The following is a 14,643-nucleotide window of genomic DNA, read 5'->3' as shown; positions in this document are numbered from 1 at the left end:
GCTAATGATGCTGCCTTATGGCAGCAGAATCCACAAATCCATCTGGGCCCAGCTGTGCGGGTCCCCCCCCACACCCCGAGCAGGCAGTCCCAACAGCTCCTGCTGTTCTTTGCCAGGATGTAACTCCCAGTCCAACCACTTACTGAGCCAGGGGTGACCTTATAAAATGACATCTGAATCTAAGTTTCCTTAACTGTAAAAATAAATTAATACCATTGGCCTTGTAGGATGTTACCATCAAGTTAGTATCTAATTAATGATAGCTATGAATTTTCTAGTCAGAGATTCATCATTAGGAACAATTAGGACGGAGTTTCAGGCAACCCTAAAAAGAAGAACAGAGCAGAAGTTGCTTGGGTCGAGTTGTTTGGTTTGTCTGGAACCCTAGAACTGCCTCCCTCTGGACGTTTATTGCACTTTACTTTCAACGCCTATAATGTGAGGTTCAAACCAGATGTCATTTCCTCCCCTGAAGTGAGCTGAATTGTGGTGCCCCAAAAAGATAAGTCCACGCCCTAACTCTTAGAACCGGTGAACGTGATCTTATTTCGTAAAAGGGTCTTTGCAGATGTAATTACACGAGGGATCTTGAGATGAGAACATCCCGGATTATCCAGTTGACCCCTAAATCCAGTGAGGAGCATCCTTGCGAGAGACAGACAGCAGGAGAAGAGGGAAGGCCACGTGAAGGCAGGCGCAGGTCGCAGAGAAGGGGCCACACAGGCCACGGGACGCTGGAGCCACCAGAAGCTGCCATAGGCTCCGCTAGAGTCTTCAGAGGGGACACCGCCCTGTGACGCCTCGACTTTGGACTTCTGGCCTCCAGCACTATGGGAAAATAAATTCCTGTTGTTTTAGGCCACCAGTTTGTGGCAATTTGTTAGAGCAGCCCTAGGAAGTGAATACCTTCCCCCTCCCTCCAGCGCAACTCTGGGCAGTTCTCTCCACGGACGCTGTTGGGGAACGTGGCACGGAAAGGCGCACTGCCGGCATGAGCCGAATCTGGAGGACTGAGAAGGCCCCTAAAAGCCAATATCTATATATTGGCAGCCTTGCCAAGTCCGAGAGCAAACGGGAACAGCAGTGGATGCAAAAGGTGTGCTCGAGTCATCTCGCTTTCCTCTTTGGTGACTGACTACAGATGCTGTCGTCTTCAGACACATTTCCAAGGTCATTTATTTTTATTTTAGAATTTAGACATGCATTTTGCTCTGTGCTTTTGCTTTAGAACCCATGGTGGGTCCGGGGACAAGGAACCTTGAATGAAAGATAGTCATTGTAATACCTCCACGACATGCTTATGAAGAGCCTAGTGGTCTAACAATGCTTCTTTTTTTTTTTTGAGACACAGTCTTGCTCTGTTGCCCTGGCTAGAGTGAGTGCCTTGGTGTCAGCCTAGCTCACAGCAACCTCAAATTCCTGGGCTCAAGCAATCCTTCTGCCTCAGCCTCCCGAGTAGCTGGGACTACAGGCATGCGCCACCACGCCTGGCTAACTTTTTTCTATATATTTTTAGTTGGCCAATTAATTTCTTTGTATTTTCAGTAGAGATAGGGTCTCCCCCTTGCTCAGGCTGGTCTCAAACTCCTGAGCTCAAATGATCCACCCACCTCAGCCTCCCAGAATGCTAGGATTACAGGCGTAGCCACTGTGCCCAACCTAACAATTATTATTTTAAAAATGATGAGGGAGCCGGGCGCGGTGGCTCACGCCTGTAATCCTAGCTCTCTGGGAGGCTGAAGCCGGTGGATTGCTCGAGATCAGGAGTTCGAAACCAGCCTGAGCAAGAGCGAGACCCCGTCTCTACTATAAATAGAAAGAAATTAATTGGCCAACTAATATATATAAAAAAAAAATTAGCCGGGCATGGTGGCTCATACCTGTAGTCCCAGCTACTTGGGAGGCTGAGGCAGCAGGATTGCTTGAGCCCAGGAGTTTGAGGTTGCTGTGAGCTAGGCTGATGCCACGGCACTCACTCTAGCCTGGGCAACAAAGCGAGACCCTGTCTCAAAAAAAAAAAAAAAATGATGAGGGAGGCTGGATGTGGTTGCTCACACCTGTAATCCTAGCACTCTGGGAGGCCGAGAAGGGCAGATTGCTTAAGATCAGGAGTTCAAAACCAGCCTGAGCAAGAGCGAGACCCTGTCTTTACTAAAAATAGAAAGAAATTAATTGGCCAACTAAAAATTAATATTGAAAAAGTTAGCTGGAGGCCGGGCGATGTGGCTCACGCCTGTAATCCTAGCTCTTGGGAGGCCGAGAAGGGCAGATTGCTCAAGGTCAGGAGTTCAAAACCAGCCTGAGCAAGAGCGAGACCCTGTCTCTACTATAAATAGAAAGAAATTAATTGGCCAACTGATATATATATAAAAAAAATTAGCCGGGCATGGTGGCGCATGCCTGTAGTCCCAGCTACTCGGGAGGCTGAGGCAGAAGGATCACTGGAGCCCAGGAGTTTGAGGTTGCTGTGAGCTAGGCTGACGCCACGGCACTCACTCTAGCCTGGACAACAAAGCGAGACTCTGTCTCAAAAAAAAAAAAAAAAAAAAAAAGTTAGCTGGGCATGGTGGCACATGCCTGTAGTCCCAGCTACTTGGGATGCTGAGGCAGGAGGATTGCTTAAGCCCAGGAGTTTGAGGTTTCTGTGAGCTAGGCTGACACTATGGCATTCACTCTAGCCTGGGCAACAGAATGAGACTCTGTCTGAAAAAAAAAAAAAATAATGAGGGAATGGGGAGGATGGTCCATACCTAAAAATAGCAAAAGCAACTCAAAGCCATTACCCATGGGGCCCACCTGCCCAAACTGCTGTTTGGTGACAGCACTGGATGTACCCAAATGGGCCAAAGGAAAAGTGTCTAAACATGAAAAATAGGAATTCACTTTAGGTAACCAGGTTAGACACTTTTTTTAAGTGTCAAAAGGCTTGGGTTTTTTTTCTTCATGTAAATCAGCTTCATAAAAAGCATCTTACCCTGAGATGTAGTTTATTTCTTCACATTTCAGAAGACAAGTTCAGAATAGACATATCCAGTTTTACAATCGTTATAGGCTTCTGAAATATAAAACGGGAAATAATTCAGTAAACTTAAAATATGTATCCAGAGAGATTCTTTTAAAAATCCTGTTTCTAGTAGCTGGGTGCCCTGATAGAACCAAGTATTTGTTGGTTTTCCCTGGACTATATTATCATTTATTCTTGGAAATGTTTGAGCTGGGCACAGTGGCTCATGCCTGCAATCCCAACACTTTGGGAGGCTGAGGTGGGAGGATCACTGGAGGCCAGGAGTTTGATACCAACCCAGACAATATAGTGAGACCCCATCTCTACAAAAAATAGAAAAATTAGCCAAGTGTGGTGGTTCATGGCGGTAGTGCCAGCTACTTGGGAGGCTGAGGCAAGAGGATTGCTTGAGCCTAAGAGTTCGAGGCTGCAGTGAGCTATCATAAGACCACTGCACTCCAGCCTGGGCAATACAGTGAGACTCTGTCTCAAAAAAAAAAAAAAAAAAAAGAAAAGAAAGAAAAAGAAAAAATGTTTGAGTAGTGACCTACATCCTCCTCTCTGGATTTTTTATGACATCCACCCACAGCATCCTTCCCCCTTCTCTGCCCCTCCATCCCTGGTGGGACTTCTCAGGAGCTGTGGAACTGGGGGCTATCATTTTTCTGGGGTGTGCCTATTGCCCCCATCCACACCATTCCTGGGTTCCTGAAGCCCCTGAGCACGGTGACGTCACAGGGACCGTTTGTCTCCTGTCAAAAACATCCCTCATCGCAAGCCGTGGCTCACCTTGCTCTGTTGGTGCCACCTCCAGGAACATGGGGGTGGCATAATGTATCTCCTGGGAGTCTCCGGCCCCTGGGCAAGAGAAAGGGAACAGGAGTTATTGGGCCAACGACCTGAATCTCTGACCACAGGAGGGCAGAGCCCTGAGCCTCTGGACAGTGCCGGGAGCACTTACCGTCTGGTGCTGTGCAAACGCACTGCCTTGGTTCCATGCCTGGCACAGATGCCCCATCTGCAAAATGGGAAGGACATGAATCAGGAGTCAGTGGTGTGTCAGGGCAGGTCGACGGTGTAGCGCCACGCCTGGGACGTGGCTGGCGCTTGGTGTTGGCTGGGACTGTTCCCATTGTCAGCCAAGGCCCTGGGTCTCGTTTACTGTAAGCAGCGTGCAATGCCTACTTCGAGAGGTAATCTTGGAAGACTTTGGATCACAGCGGGGATCATTCCAAAGTGATGTTTAAAAATCACCAAGATATGTTGTTAAGTGAAAACATCAAGGTGCAGAATGGCACACCTGTGAGATGCTACCAGTGTGACGGTTTGTTTAGCAGACACACAGAATTTCTGGGGAAGGATTTAAAAAACTGGTGGTTACCCCTGGAAAGGCCCCAGCAGTGGGAGGGGGACACTGAACCCTACTCCTTTGTTCAGGATTTTACCGATGTGTCTGCACCACCTTAAAAAATAAAAAAAGACAAAAAACCTAAAACTAACTAAAATACCCAACGAACTTCTCTTACCTGCTTGGTGGTTACTGACATTTGCGTATATTCCAACTTCTCTGCAGTCCTCTGCAGTCCTCTGCACATTATCTCTCATAGCTTTTCCTACATAAATTGGTACAGAGTCATTAAATTAAACCAATTCAGTGACATTTTCTTCGACTCTTCTGCCACGGAGCAGAATTCCCCCAAAGCTCTGAAAGAAAGAGTGACTTGCTCCCATGGCCCCAGCTGTTGTCTAACAAAGGAAAACTGTGGACCCAACAAGGAGGCTAAGGTACCCACTTCTCCAGGCCAGGAGCCAGCCCAGCTTGTTTCCCAGCCTTATGGGGAACACGCTTTGCCTATCAGATTATGCCAGAAATGGCCCCGTTTTCTTTCCTTCACTGAAGAGAACAGTCTGTAAGAAGCTTTGGAATATCTTTTTTTAATTTTGGGAATATCTTCAAGTCATAGTAAATAACCCAATTGGATTCTATTTTCGCTCTGACCAGTAATCAAGAATATTAATGCCACTTTTGCAAGACCTGGGCTTTTTATAGGAAGGGGAGAGTTGTTTTTCCGATGTATGAGATGTATAAGTTGTAACATCTATGTTCAAGTGTTGTGTCAACTGAGACCATGATTTCTCTGAGTTATGACTCTCTAGAGATGGAGGGAAGCACAGGAACCTAATATTTAGGATCATTTAGTTCTCTTGCCAGTTCTGACAGCATCTCCATGACCCCATTCCACAGGTCAGAACACTGAGGCTCAGAGAGGCAAAGGAGCCTGTCCAACACCCCCCAGCTCCCTGCTGGGTGCCAGTGCCAAGACACAAACTGTCTTTTGTGCAAACCTTAATGTTCCTCCACACTTGGGTGCCAAATGAATAGGCCACCTTGAAATCTTAACCAGAGGTGGGCACGAGTCATGAAGACCGAAAAATGGTAACAGAGGCTTCTGAGGACGTTGAGTTTTTTTGCCGGTTGTGGCACTTAAGGTGGGGAGGAAAGGAACGATGCTTTTGTTTGCCTTCATGCGATGAACTTGCTCTGAGCAGCAGATCCAATGAGGACGCTGAGTGACACAGGCAGAGCTCTTGCCCCGAGGAGCCTGCAGGCAGGACCAGCTACGCAACGTGCAGGGCCCAGTGCAGAAGGAGCCCTTGTTCACAAGTCTTAAACTTGTTTCAGATCACAAGTTCTTAAAGCCATGACCAAGTAGGTATTCCACAAGAGGTCGTACAAGGAAGAGAAAAGGGCCTCTTATTAAAAAATATTAATGTTTGTACACCCATGTTTACAGCACGTACAACAGCCCAAAAGTAGAAGCAACTGCAGTTTTGGGGAGGGATGAATGGATAAACAAAGTGTGGTCTCTCCATAGAATGGGCTCTTCTTCAGCCTTAAAAAGGAAGGAAAAAAAATTTTTTTTTGAGACCAAGTCTCTCTCTGGCACCTGGGCTAGAGTGCCGTGGCGTCAGCCTAGCTCACAGCAACCTCAAACTCCTGAGCTCAAACAATTCTCCTGCCTCAGCCTCCCAGGTAGCTGGGACTACAGGCATGCGCCACCATGCCCGGCTAATTTTTTCTATTTTTAGTAGAGACGGGATCTCACTCTTGCTCAGGCTGGTCTTGAACTCCTGACCTTGAGGCATCCTCCCACCTCGGCTTCTCAGAGTGCCAGGATTACAGGCGTGAGCCACCGCGCCCAGCCAGGAAGGAAATTCTGATACATGCTACAGCACAGATGAAACTTGAGGACATTAAATGAAGTAAGCCAGTCACAAAAGGACAAATACTATATGATTCCACTTAGATGAGGCACTGAGAGTAGTTAAATTCACAGAGACAGAAAGTAAAACAGTAGTTGCCAGAGGCTGGAAGAGAGGGAATGGGGAGTGTTTATGAATACAGAGTTTCAGTTTGGAAAGATAAAAAAAGTTCTGGGTATGATGATGTTGATGGTTGCATGACAATGTGAACGTACTTAATGCCACTGAACTGTACACTTAACCATGGTTAAAATGGTATGTTTTCTATTATGTATATTTTACCACCATTAAAAAATAATTTGAAGCCAGGCGTAGTGGCTCACGCCTCTAATCCTAGCATTCTGGGAGGCCAAAGCGGGAGGATTGCTTGAGCTCAGGAGTTCGAGACCAGTCTGAGCAAGAACGAGACCCCGTCTCTACTAAAAATAGAAAGAAATTAGCTAAACAACTAAAAATAGAAAAAAATGATCTGGGCATGGTGGCGCATGCCTGTAGTCCCAGCTACTCGGGAGGCTGAGGCAGGAGGATCGCTTGAGCCCAAGAGTTTGAGGTTGCTGTGAGCTGGGCTGACTCCATGGCACTCTAGCCGGGGCAGCAGAGCAAGACTCTGTCTCAAATAATAATAATAATAATAATTTGAAGAGGAGTCCAAAAAAATTATTAAGAATTTTTAGATGGTGACAGCAGAGCATTAAACCAAATGTGGAGCTCTTCTTGGCACGGGGCGCTGTGTGGCTGCCCAGCTTGTGTGCCCGTGAAGCTGGCCCTGCCGCAATCTAATTCAGAAAAGGCTTTCGCTGGAGAAATGAGAACTACAACTACGTGTGAACCACTCAGGAAGTCTATTTTGCTTATCCTTCCCTTTTCTCTTCTTTTCCTCCTATTTTCCCCATTCCATTTCTGACCCGCCTTTTCCCCTCCTCCTCGCCCCCTGCCCTGCTCTCTGTATCCAAAACCCATGGGAAAGCAATGGCAAAGCGCCCAGAGAACTTACTTGCTTTGTATTTTGGTAGTATCCACAAAGCCAGAATCAGGACTGTCACCATTAGCAGCAGTAATAGCCCCGGAAGCAGAAGCTGCAGGCAGAAGGGACAGCCGCCTCCGCCTGGAAGAAGACAGCATTCACCGGTCACCACAGCCCTTTCTTTCCCAATGACATCGAGCTGGTAGATGTCCTAGAAAGGACAATCACAGCTGTCTCCCAAGGTAACCAACATACTACGCAACCAGATTCTCAAACTCCTATAGACATCTGCTCATGAGACTTGGCTCGTTAGTCAATGAAGTTCTCACAGTCATGACCTAGCGCGTCTTCCACTGGGTCATACAAGGAAGAGAAAAGCAACACGGCATTTAACAGGTGATGATTGGCAACGTCGCTAGGGTCATAAGCATCAGAATGTTTGGAGCATCTACTGGGCAGAGCCCTTAGCCATGCTGGCATGACTGTGTCACCTAAACAGCCACCGTTCATTATTGGCTACATGCCAGACATTGTGTCGGGCACTTTGCATGTGTTGCCTTATTTATCTCATTGGTATTCCCTTTTTATAGAGGAGGAGAGTAAGACTCAGAGAGGTTAAGTGACTTCCCTAAGATCACACAGCCAGTAAATGGAAGGGCTGTGATTCGTAGCCAAATGCTTGGCTGCCTCACTTGTGTAGAGCTCATTGAACACCAGTGTGGGGGCTCTGTTCTTCCAGGGAAGTGGCTGGGTGAAGTGTTCAATGTCCACGCAGGCCTTCTGCCTTTGCTAACCTAGTTTGTCTTCTATCCTTCTCTTACCTTGAGAAATGTACCTCCATAAGGACCTGGAAGGTCAGGTTTGAATCTAGAATTCTTAGACTCTCCAGAGTTCTGCACCAGATCATGGCAGCATGGGGAGAGCCCACCGCAGTCCTGTCCTGCCCCCTTCCCACCAGCACCTAAGGGGCCTTGCACGCACTCAGGCCCCCAGCCTGCATGTCCAATGCCACACCCCCAATGGCTCCCTTGGCTCCAGTCCAGGCAAGCTCACACCCTCGCTGTGGCCACCCTTGAAAAAAACAGCTGGGGAAGAGACTTGCACACGCCCTGGAAGTGGGTTCTGATCTGATTGGGCAGGGAATTCGGGTCCAGGTCCCCAGAGTGTGGGACAGAAAAGCAGGGATATGGGTCCAAGTGGGCACATCCCCATGGCCCCCTGGACCCCTCAGCCTATGGGAAGGTGCAGAGCCCAGAGGCACCAGAGCAGAGCCCTTCCAACCCCGGGGTGGGTCAGGGGCCCCTCTTGCCCTGAGCCAATGCTCACCAAACATTAGCAATAAACAGCCAAGCAGAGGGCACGGGTGTTAGAAGTCAATGAAAAAATGACAAAAAAGCAAAGAAAACCAAAAGACCTGAGTTTCTCCAAGAGAGATGCAAATTCAGGAACAGCTGCTCAGAACCCAGGTAATGGAAGGGCAGGGCAGGAAGTCTCACCACAAGCCCTTTCCTGACCCAGCTTCTAGGTTTTTCTATGGTTCCTCTATGGCAGAAAGCAACCCCATTAGAATTTGTGTGGACCCTGCCGGAGGGACCCTGGAACTGGAAACAGGTGGCCAAAGTGGGAAAGGGGTGGGCAGAGGAGCTGCTGCATTTTCTGGAAGCAAGTCCAGACCCTGTTGAAAGCACTCAGGTAGCCCTTACCTGTCGAGGTCACGGTGACAGGCAGGCTGTACTTTGTGTGGTTGGGCAAACTGTTTCTAGCTTCGCACCTATACTCTTCCTCTTCTCCACTGTTCTTCTTGGTGAAGTTAAACCTGGCAGGCTCCCTTCTGTTCTTGGAAATAGCTGGTGATATGGTGACGTCTTTTTCAAAGAAAGTGTAACTGATGGGCAGTGAGCCATTGGCTGAGATGCAGAGCAGCGTTACGTGTCGTTCTGTTTCTGTCTGAGTGACCGTGATGCTCAGCTCTGGGGCAGTCACCGGGTCTGGAAGGATGAAAGTGCGTGTGAGACGGATCCGCAGACTGCGTTCACTCACTCAGGCCACAAATGCAGATGAAACCCTTGCTCTGTTCCAGGCGTGGACCCAAAGGCAAATGACCCTCTTCCTGAGGGGTCAAGAGGCCGGAGAGCCGGCGGGAAGGCAAAGGGGCACGTGACTAACGCCATGCAGCGTGCCACAAGCCAAGTGCTGAGACAGCCAGAGAATGGGGGGTGTCTCTCTGCTTTGAAGACTTGGGGTGCAAGCTTGTCTTTTGTAGAATTCACAATCTGTTACTGCTAGTAAGGAATATAATTTTATCGATGATCCAGTTCCAAGCATGAAGTCGAGAGATGCTTTTGTTCTCCATCCTTACAAGGTTATAGTGGTTTTTAAAATTTATTTATAAAATTTTTTTTTTTTTTAGAGACACGGTCTTGCTATGTTGCCCAGGCTGGACTCACACTCCTGGCCTCAAGTGATCCTCCTGCCTCAGCTTCCCAAGTAGCTGGGAATACAGGTTTGCACCATTGTGTCTGGCTCTGAGAATTTTGTCTTTTTAAAAAGAAATCCCACAATATCATTTTCTCTAACTGTATTTTCATTTATAGAATTCAGCTGCATAGTTATCTTTCACATCCTTCACAAAGCAGGAAGTAACCCTGCTTAAATAGATTCAAGCGAAACTCCCAACAGGAAATGTGTAGGTCTGGTTGTCAGGCCAGACCCTATTTTGTGGGAGAACCCAGCTATATGTGTGTGGGGTTTTTTTGTTTGATTGTTTTGTTTTTCTGAGTCTCACTCTGTTGCCTGGGCTAGAGCGCCATGACATCAGCCTAGCTCACAGCAACCTCAAACTCCTGGGCTCAAGCGATCCTCCTGCCTCAGCCTCCCAAGTAGCTGGGACTACAGGCATGCGCCACCATGTCCAGCTAATTTTTTCTATATATTTTTAGTTGGCCAATTAAACTACCTCTTATTCCATGATCCACTGGGATGTCTCATGGTCACCTCTCACATAACCTTTTGAAACTGAGCTCTAGTTAATCTGCTAGTTAATGAATCAATCAATAGGTAGATAGAGAAACATTTAAAAATCCTATTCTTGGCCAGGTATGGTGGCTCACACCTGTAATCCCAGCACGCTGGAAGGCCAAGGCGAGGGGATCACTTGAGCCCAAGAGTTCGAGACCAGCCTGAGCCCTGAGCAAGAGCAAGGCCCTGTCTCTACAAAAAATGAAAATTTAGCCGGGTGTGGTGGTGCCTGCCTGTAGTCCCAGCTACTCTGGAGGCTGAGGCAGGAGGATTGCTGGAGCCCAGGAGTTTGAAGTTGCTGTCAGTTAGGCTGACACCACAGCACTCTAGCCCGGGCAACAGAGTGAAGCTATCTCTTAAAAAATATATAAAATCCCACAAGCACAATTGCTTGAACAAAGTAGGCACTCAGTAGTGCCTGCTGCTCTGACTTAACTGAAGATGACACATTTTTATAACACTGAAGGACCGACTGCCCAGGGCAGCGGAGGCTGACCGCTAGAGAGTGCTTACAGCTGAGTTACTGCCCTCATGCTATCCATCACATCGCAGAACCACATGTGTGGGGACTTTCCTCTTCTTTGTATCCCTTTTAAAATTATGATGTATACTCAGTTTATGTCCAAAGATCACTGGTTCTAACCTGGAGTCCATAGCATTCTCTAAAACCTTATGCAAAAAATTTGCATCTGTAGTCTTATGCATATTTCTGCAGGGAAAGCATCCATCGCTATCATTAGATTATTAAGACAGTTATAACCTAAAAAGCTAAGAATCGTTGACTGACAGCAGTGTCCTCCAATAGAACTTTCTGTGCTGATGGCAATGGACTACGTCCGTGTCGTCCATTATGGCAGCCGCCAGCCACCTGTGGCTATTGAGCACTTGAAATGTCACTAATGAGACTGTGGAACTAAAAATTTTAATTTCATCCAATTTTAATTAATTTGAACTTAAACTGAAATAGCTACATGTGGCTAGTGGCTACCGTACTGAGTAGCACAGACCTAGAGAATAACTCAGGGTTGATTGGGAAGTCAGGGTCCCTGAGTCTAGAAGACTCCAGGTATGACATACATGTATTAACTGGAAGCCCTTCCTCCTTCCCTAGGAGTCCATTATCAAGGTCACCTTCACAGATGAGGCCATTCATGCTAGATTGTAAGATGCTTAGGGTGGAAAGGTGGGAGGGACATACACAAGAGGGATACGATGTGATTGGGCAGGAAGGATGCTGGCTGCCCGGGAACCGGATACAGGGGGAAGAGGTGGGGAGGGCCTGGGGCTTCAAAGACCCTCGCCACAGAGCCCAGCACTGATTCCAAGACTTCTTACTTGAATCTTGAGGAAAAAAAAGTGATTTTTCGCCCCCACAATGGGAATCATGGAATACAGCTTCTAGAAAAGATCTCAACAATCTTTTCTAAAGATTTTCAAAAATCTGACATATCAGACTTTTACCTGAGGCTATAAGACTATTACCTGAAAGTGAAATGGAATTAGTAAGAATAAGGATCCAGTGGCATAGGCTTCAGCTCTTGAGTAAGTTTTCATAAGGGACATGGAGAGCCCTTCCCAGAAGAGGAAAGAATCCCACAGACTGCAGGGCCTCCACTTACCAACAATGGTGAAGTTGAACTCACGACTGTATCTCACACATTGTAAAACTTCAGCTTTGCATTTGTAGGGGCCCAAGTCAGGGGCTTTTGAGATGTTGACATTAAAAATCACAGGTTCGCCTGTTCCACTCTGGGTTCCCAAGTATTTATCAGCCCGAAACAACGAATAGGTGATCTGCAGTGATTTGTTCTCATTGGAACAAAACAGAGACACATTTTGACCCTTCATGACCACGTTAGTTTCTGAGTACAACCTTGGAGAAGGTAATTCTGGAAAATAAAATGACACAAGAAAAGGCCCCTGTTAAAATCTTTTGATAATAACTTAGTGGTTGTCTAGCCATATTTTTATGGGGCCAGGTGGTAGGGACACTCTGTTCCGGGTGAGCTATCCTAAGGGAGGCATTTCCTGCCTGCACAGCCAGGCTGACCAGCGTGTAAGGAGCCTTGGGGCCTGCAGCGGCTCCTCACCATGACTGAGGGGTGGACTTGACCATGTAGACTCTTCTGTGCTTGCTACCTCTCTTGCCGGTAAGAGCCTGAAGTAGCCTTTATTAACATTGGCTATGCTGGCGGGGCACAGTGGTTCATGCCTATAATCCTAGCACTCTGGAAGGCTGAAGCGGGAGGATCATTTGAGCTCAGGAGTTCGAGACCAGCCTGAGCAAGAGCGAGACCCTGTATTAAAAAAAAAAGAACTTTTTATACTGTAACAACAACCACCTTGGCTAGCCTATGTCGACAGCTTACTATGTGCCAGGCACTGTGCCGAAGAACGAGGATGTCTCATTCAAGCCTCATGGCAACCCTACTAGGAGGATGCTTTTAATTTATTTATTTATTTATTTATTTGAGACAGAGTCTCACTCTGTTGCCCGGGCTAGAGTGCTGTGGCATCAGCCTAGCTCACAGCAAACTCCAACTCCTGGGCTCAAGCGATCCTACTGCCTCAGCCTCCCAAGTAGCTGGGACTACAGGCATCCGCCACCATGCCCGGCTAATTTTTTCTACATATTTTTAGTTGGCCAATTAATTTCTTTCTATTTTTAGTAGAGACGGGGGTCTCGCTCTTGCTCAGGCTGGTCTCGAACTCCTGATCTTGAACAATCCTCCTGCCTCAGCCTCCCAGAGTTCTTTACAGGCATGAGCCACTGCGCCCGGCCCTGTGGGTGCATTTATTATCTTACTTCACACATGAAAGAATTTAAGCTCAAAAGTTGTCATGTCACAGGTGTAAGCTTCCAGCTGCTAGGCAGCAGAGCCAGGTTTAGGACCCGGCTGGCCTACCGCTAGGCTAGGCTGTCTCCCGATATATATTTCTAGTGTTGTAATTATTTTACAATAACTATGTGTTGGTTTTCTAGTTAAAACACAATAACAACAAAGTTAAACATTTTTCATTATAAAAACAATCTTAATATTTTGTTACTGAGTCTCAGAAAAAAGGCTCCAGCCCCCTCTCTAAAATCATTTTATTTTAAACAGTAGGTAATGGAAAAGACTTTGCTCTTTGGTTGTTCATCTAGAAGCATAGAAAAACTTATTAACGCATGCTCAGGTTTAAAGTGGGCTGTCTCGGCTGGGTGCTGTGACTCACGCCTGTAATCCTAGCACTCTGGGAGGCTGAGGTGGGAGGATTGTTTGAGGTCCAGAGTTCGAGACCAGCCTGAGCAAGAGTGAGACCCTGTCTCTACTAAAAATAGAAAATATTAGCCAAGCAACTAAAAACAGAAACAAAAAATTAGCCGGGCATGGTGGCGCATGCCTGTAGTCCCAGCTACTCGGGAGGCTGAGGCAGAAGGATTGCTTGAGCCCAGGAGTTCGAGGTTGCTGTGAGCTAGGCTGACACTACCGCACTCACTCTAGCCTGGGCATCAGAGCGAGATTCTATGTCAAAACAATAAATAAAGTGGACCGTCTGCCCACTTGAGCGAACACGGTTTTGGGAAGACAGATGTAAATGAAACTCACCGTCTATTTTTGTCGTCTCACGGTCCAGCACAGCATTTTGAACTGAAAGAGAGAAAAGGAACATGAGAAAGCTCACTTTCCACATGACATTTCGGTTTGTTGAAGATCCAAGCCTCAGAGTGACAAGCAGGGCTCACATGTGACAGAAGAAAATGTGCCCCAGAAGAGCAGCGTGTGCAGGCGGCTCCGCATTCTCCCGAGTGAAGCCAGAGAGGAGGGCGAGGCGGGCACGGGAGCCCGGCCGTGGTGAGTCACTCGGACAACTTCCCTTTTTTCTTGACCACATTAAGGAAATCAGAGGGTCTGGACACATTTTGCACATTATGACTGGTTGGTTTGATTAGCCTTTGTTCTTCCATGAGTTCTCGCAAGAAGAGAGAGATTTGGTAGGCTGCCCCTAATTCGGGAAGGCTGGGCATTTGGACAGCGGGAGAAGGAGAAAGAGAAAAGTCTGTTACACTGTGTTTGTGTCAACCCGCCTGGTCACCTCTGTCTGCATTCAGTCTACATCCCGAGGAATTTAATACAAGTTTGATTTAGTCTTTGGAAGCAAATATTGACTGTCTTGAGCAGACACACACAAACATGGGCTCAGAAAGGCCTGCATTTGTTAAATGCTGGTTTCTAGGCCCCATTGCAGACTTACTGGAGTTGAAGCCTGGAGCTTTAATATTTTAACAAGGGCCCTAAGTAAGTCTTTGTTTTTCTTTTTTTTTTTTTTTTTTTTTTCGAGACAGAGTCTCGCTCTGTTGCCCTGTTGCGTGGGCTAAAGTACTGTGGCGTCTGCCTAGCCCACAGCAACC

General features: G+C 47.2%; 1 protein-coding gene across 1 annotated transcript; it reads right to left on the bottom strand.

The window, feature by feature from the left end:
- Nucleotides 1–520: 520 nt before the first annotated feature.
- MILR1 (mast cell immunoglobulin like receptor 1) lies at nt 521–14,093 on the bottom strand. The gene is made up of 10 exons (XM_012747510.3): nt 13,978–14,093; nt 13,841–13,882; nt 11,870–12,139; nt 8,936–9,220; nt 7,263–7,373; nt 4,531–4,617; nt 3,966–4,022; nt 3,794–3,862; nt 2,975–3,055; nt 521–828 (listed from the first exon to the last, which is right to left on the bottom strand). The coding sequence occupies exons 1-9, from the start codon at nt 14,030–14,032 to the stop codon at nt 3,003–3,005; spliced, it is 1,029 nt and encodes a 342-aa protein (XP_012602964.2). The 5' UTR covers nt 14,033–14,093; the 3' UTR covers nt 521–828; nt 2,975–3,002.
- Between the last annotated feature and the right edge of the window lie 550 nt (nt 14,094–14,643).

This window comes from Microcebus murinus, chromosome 18 (genome assembly GCF_040939455.1).
Source record: "Microcebus murinus isolate Inina chromosome 18, M.murinus_Inina_mat1.0, whole genome shotgun sequence".
NCBI classification, from domain to species: Eukaryota; Metazoa; Chordata; class Mammalia; order Primates; family Cheirogaleidae; genus Microcebus; species Microcebus murinus.
The sequence above is the reverse complement of the archived record's forward strand: the minus strand, read 5'-3'. Positions and strand labels throughout refer to the sequence as shown.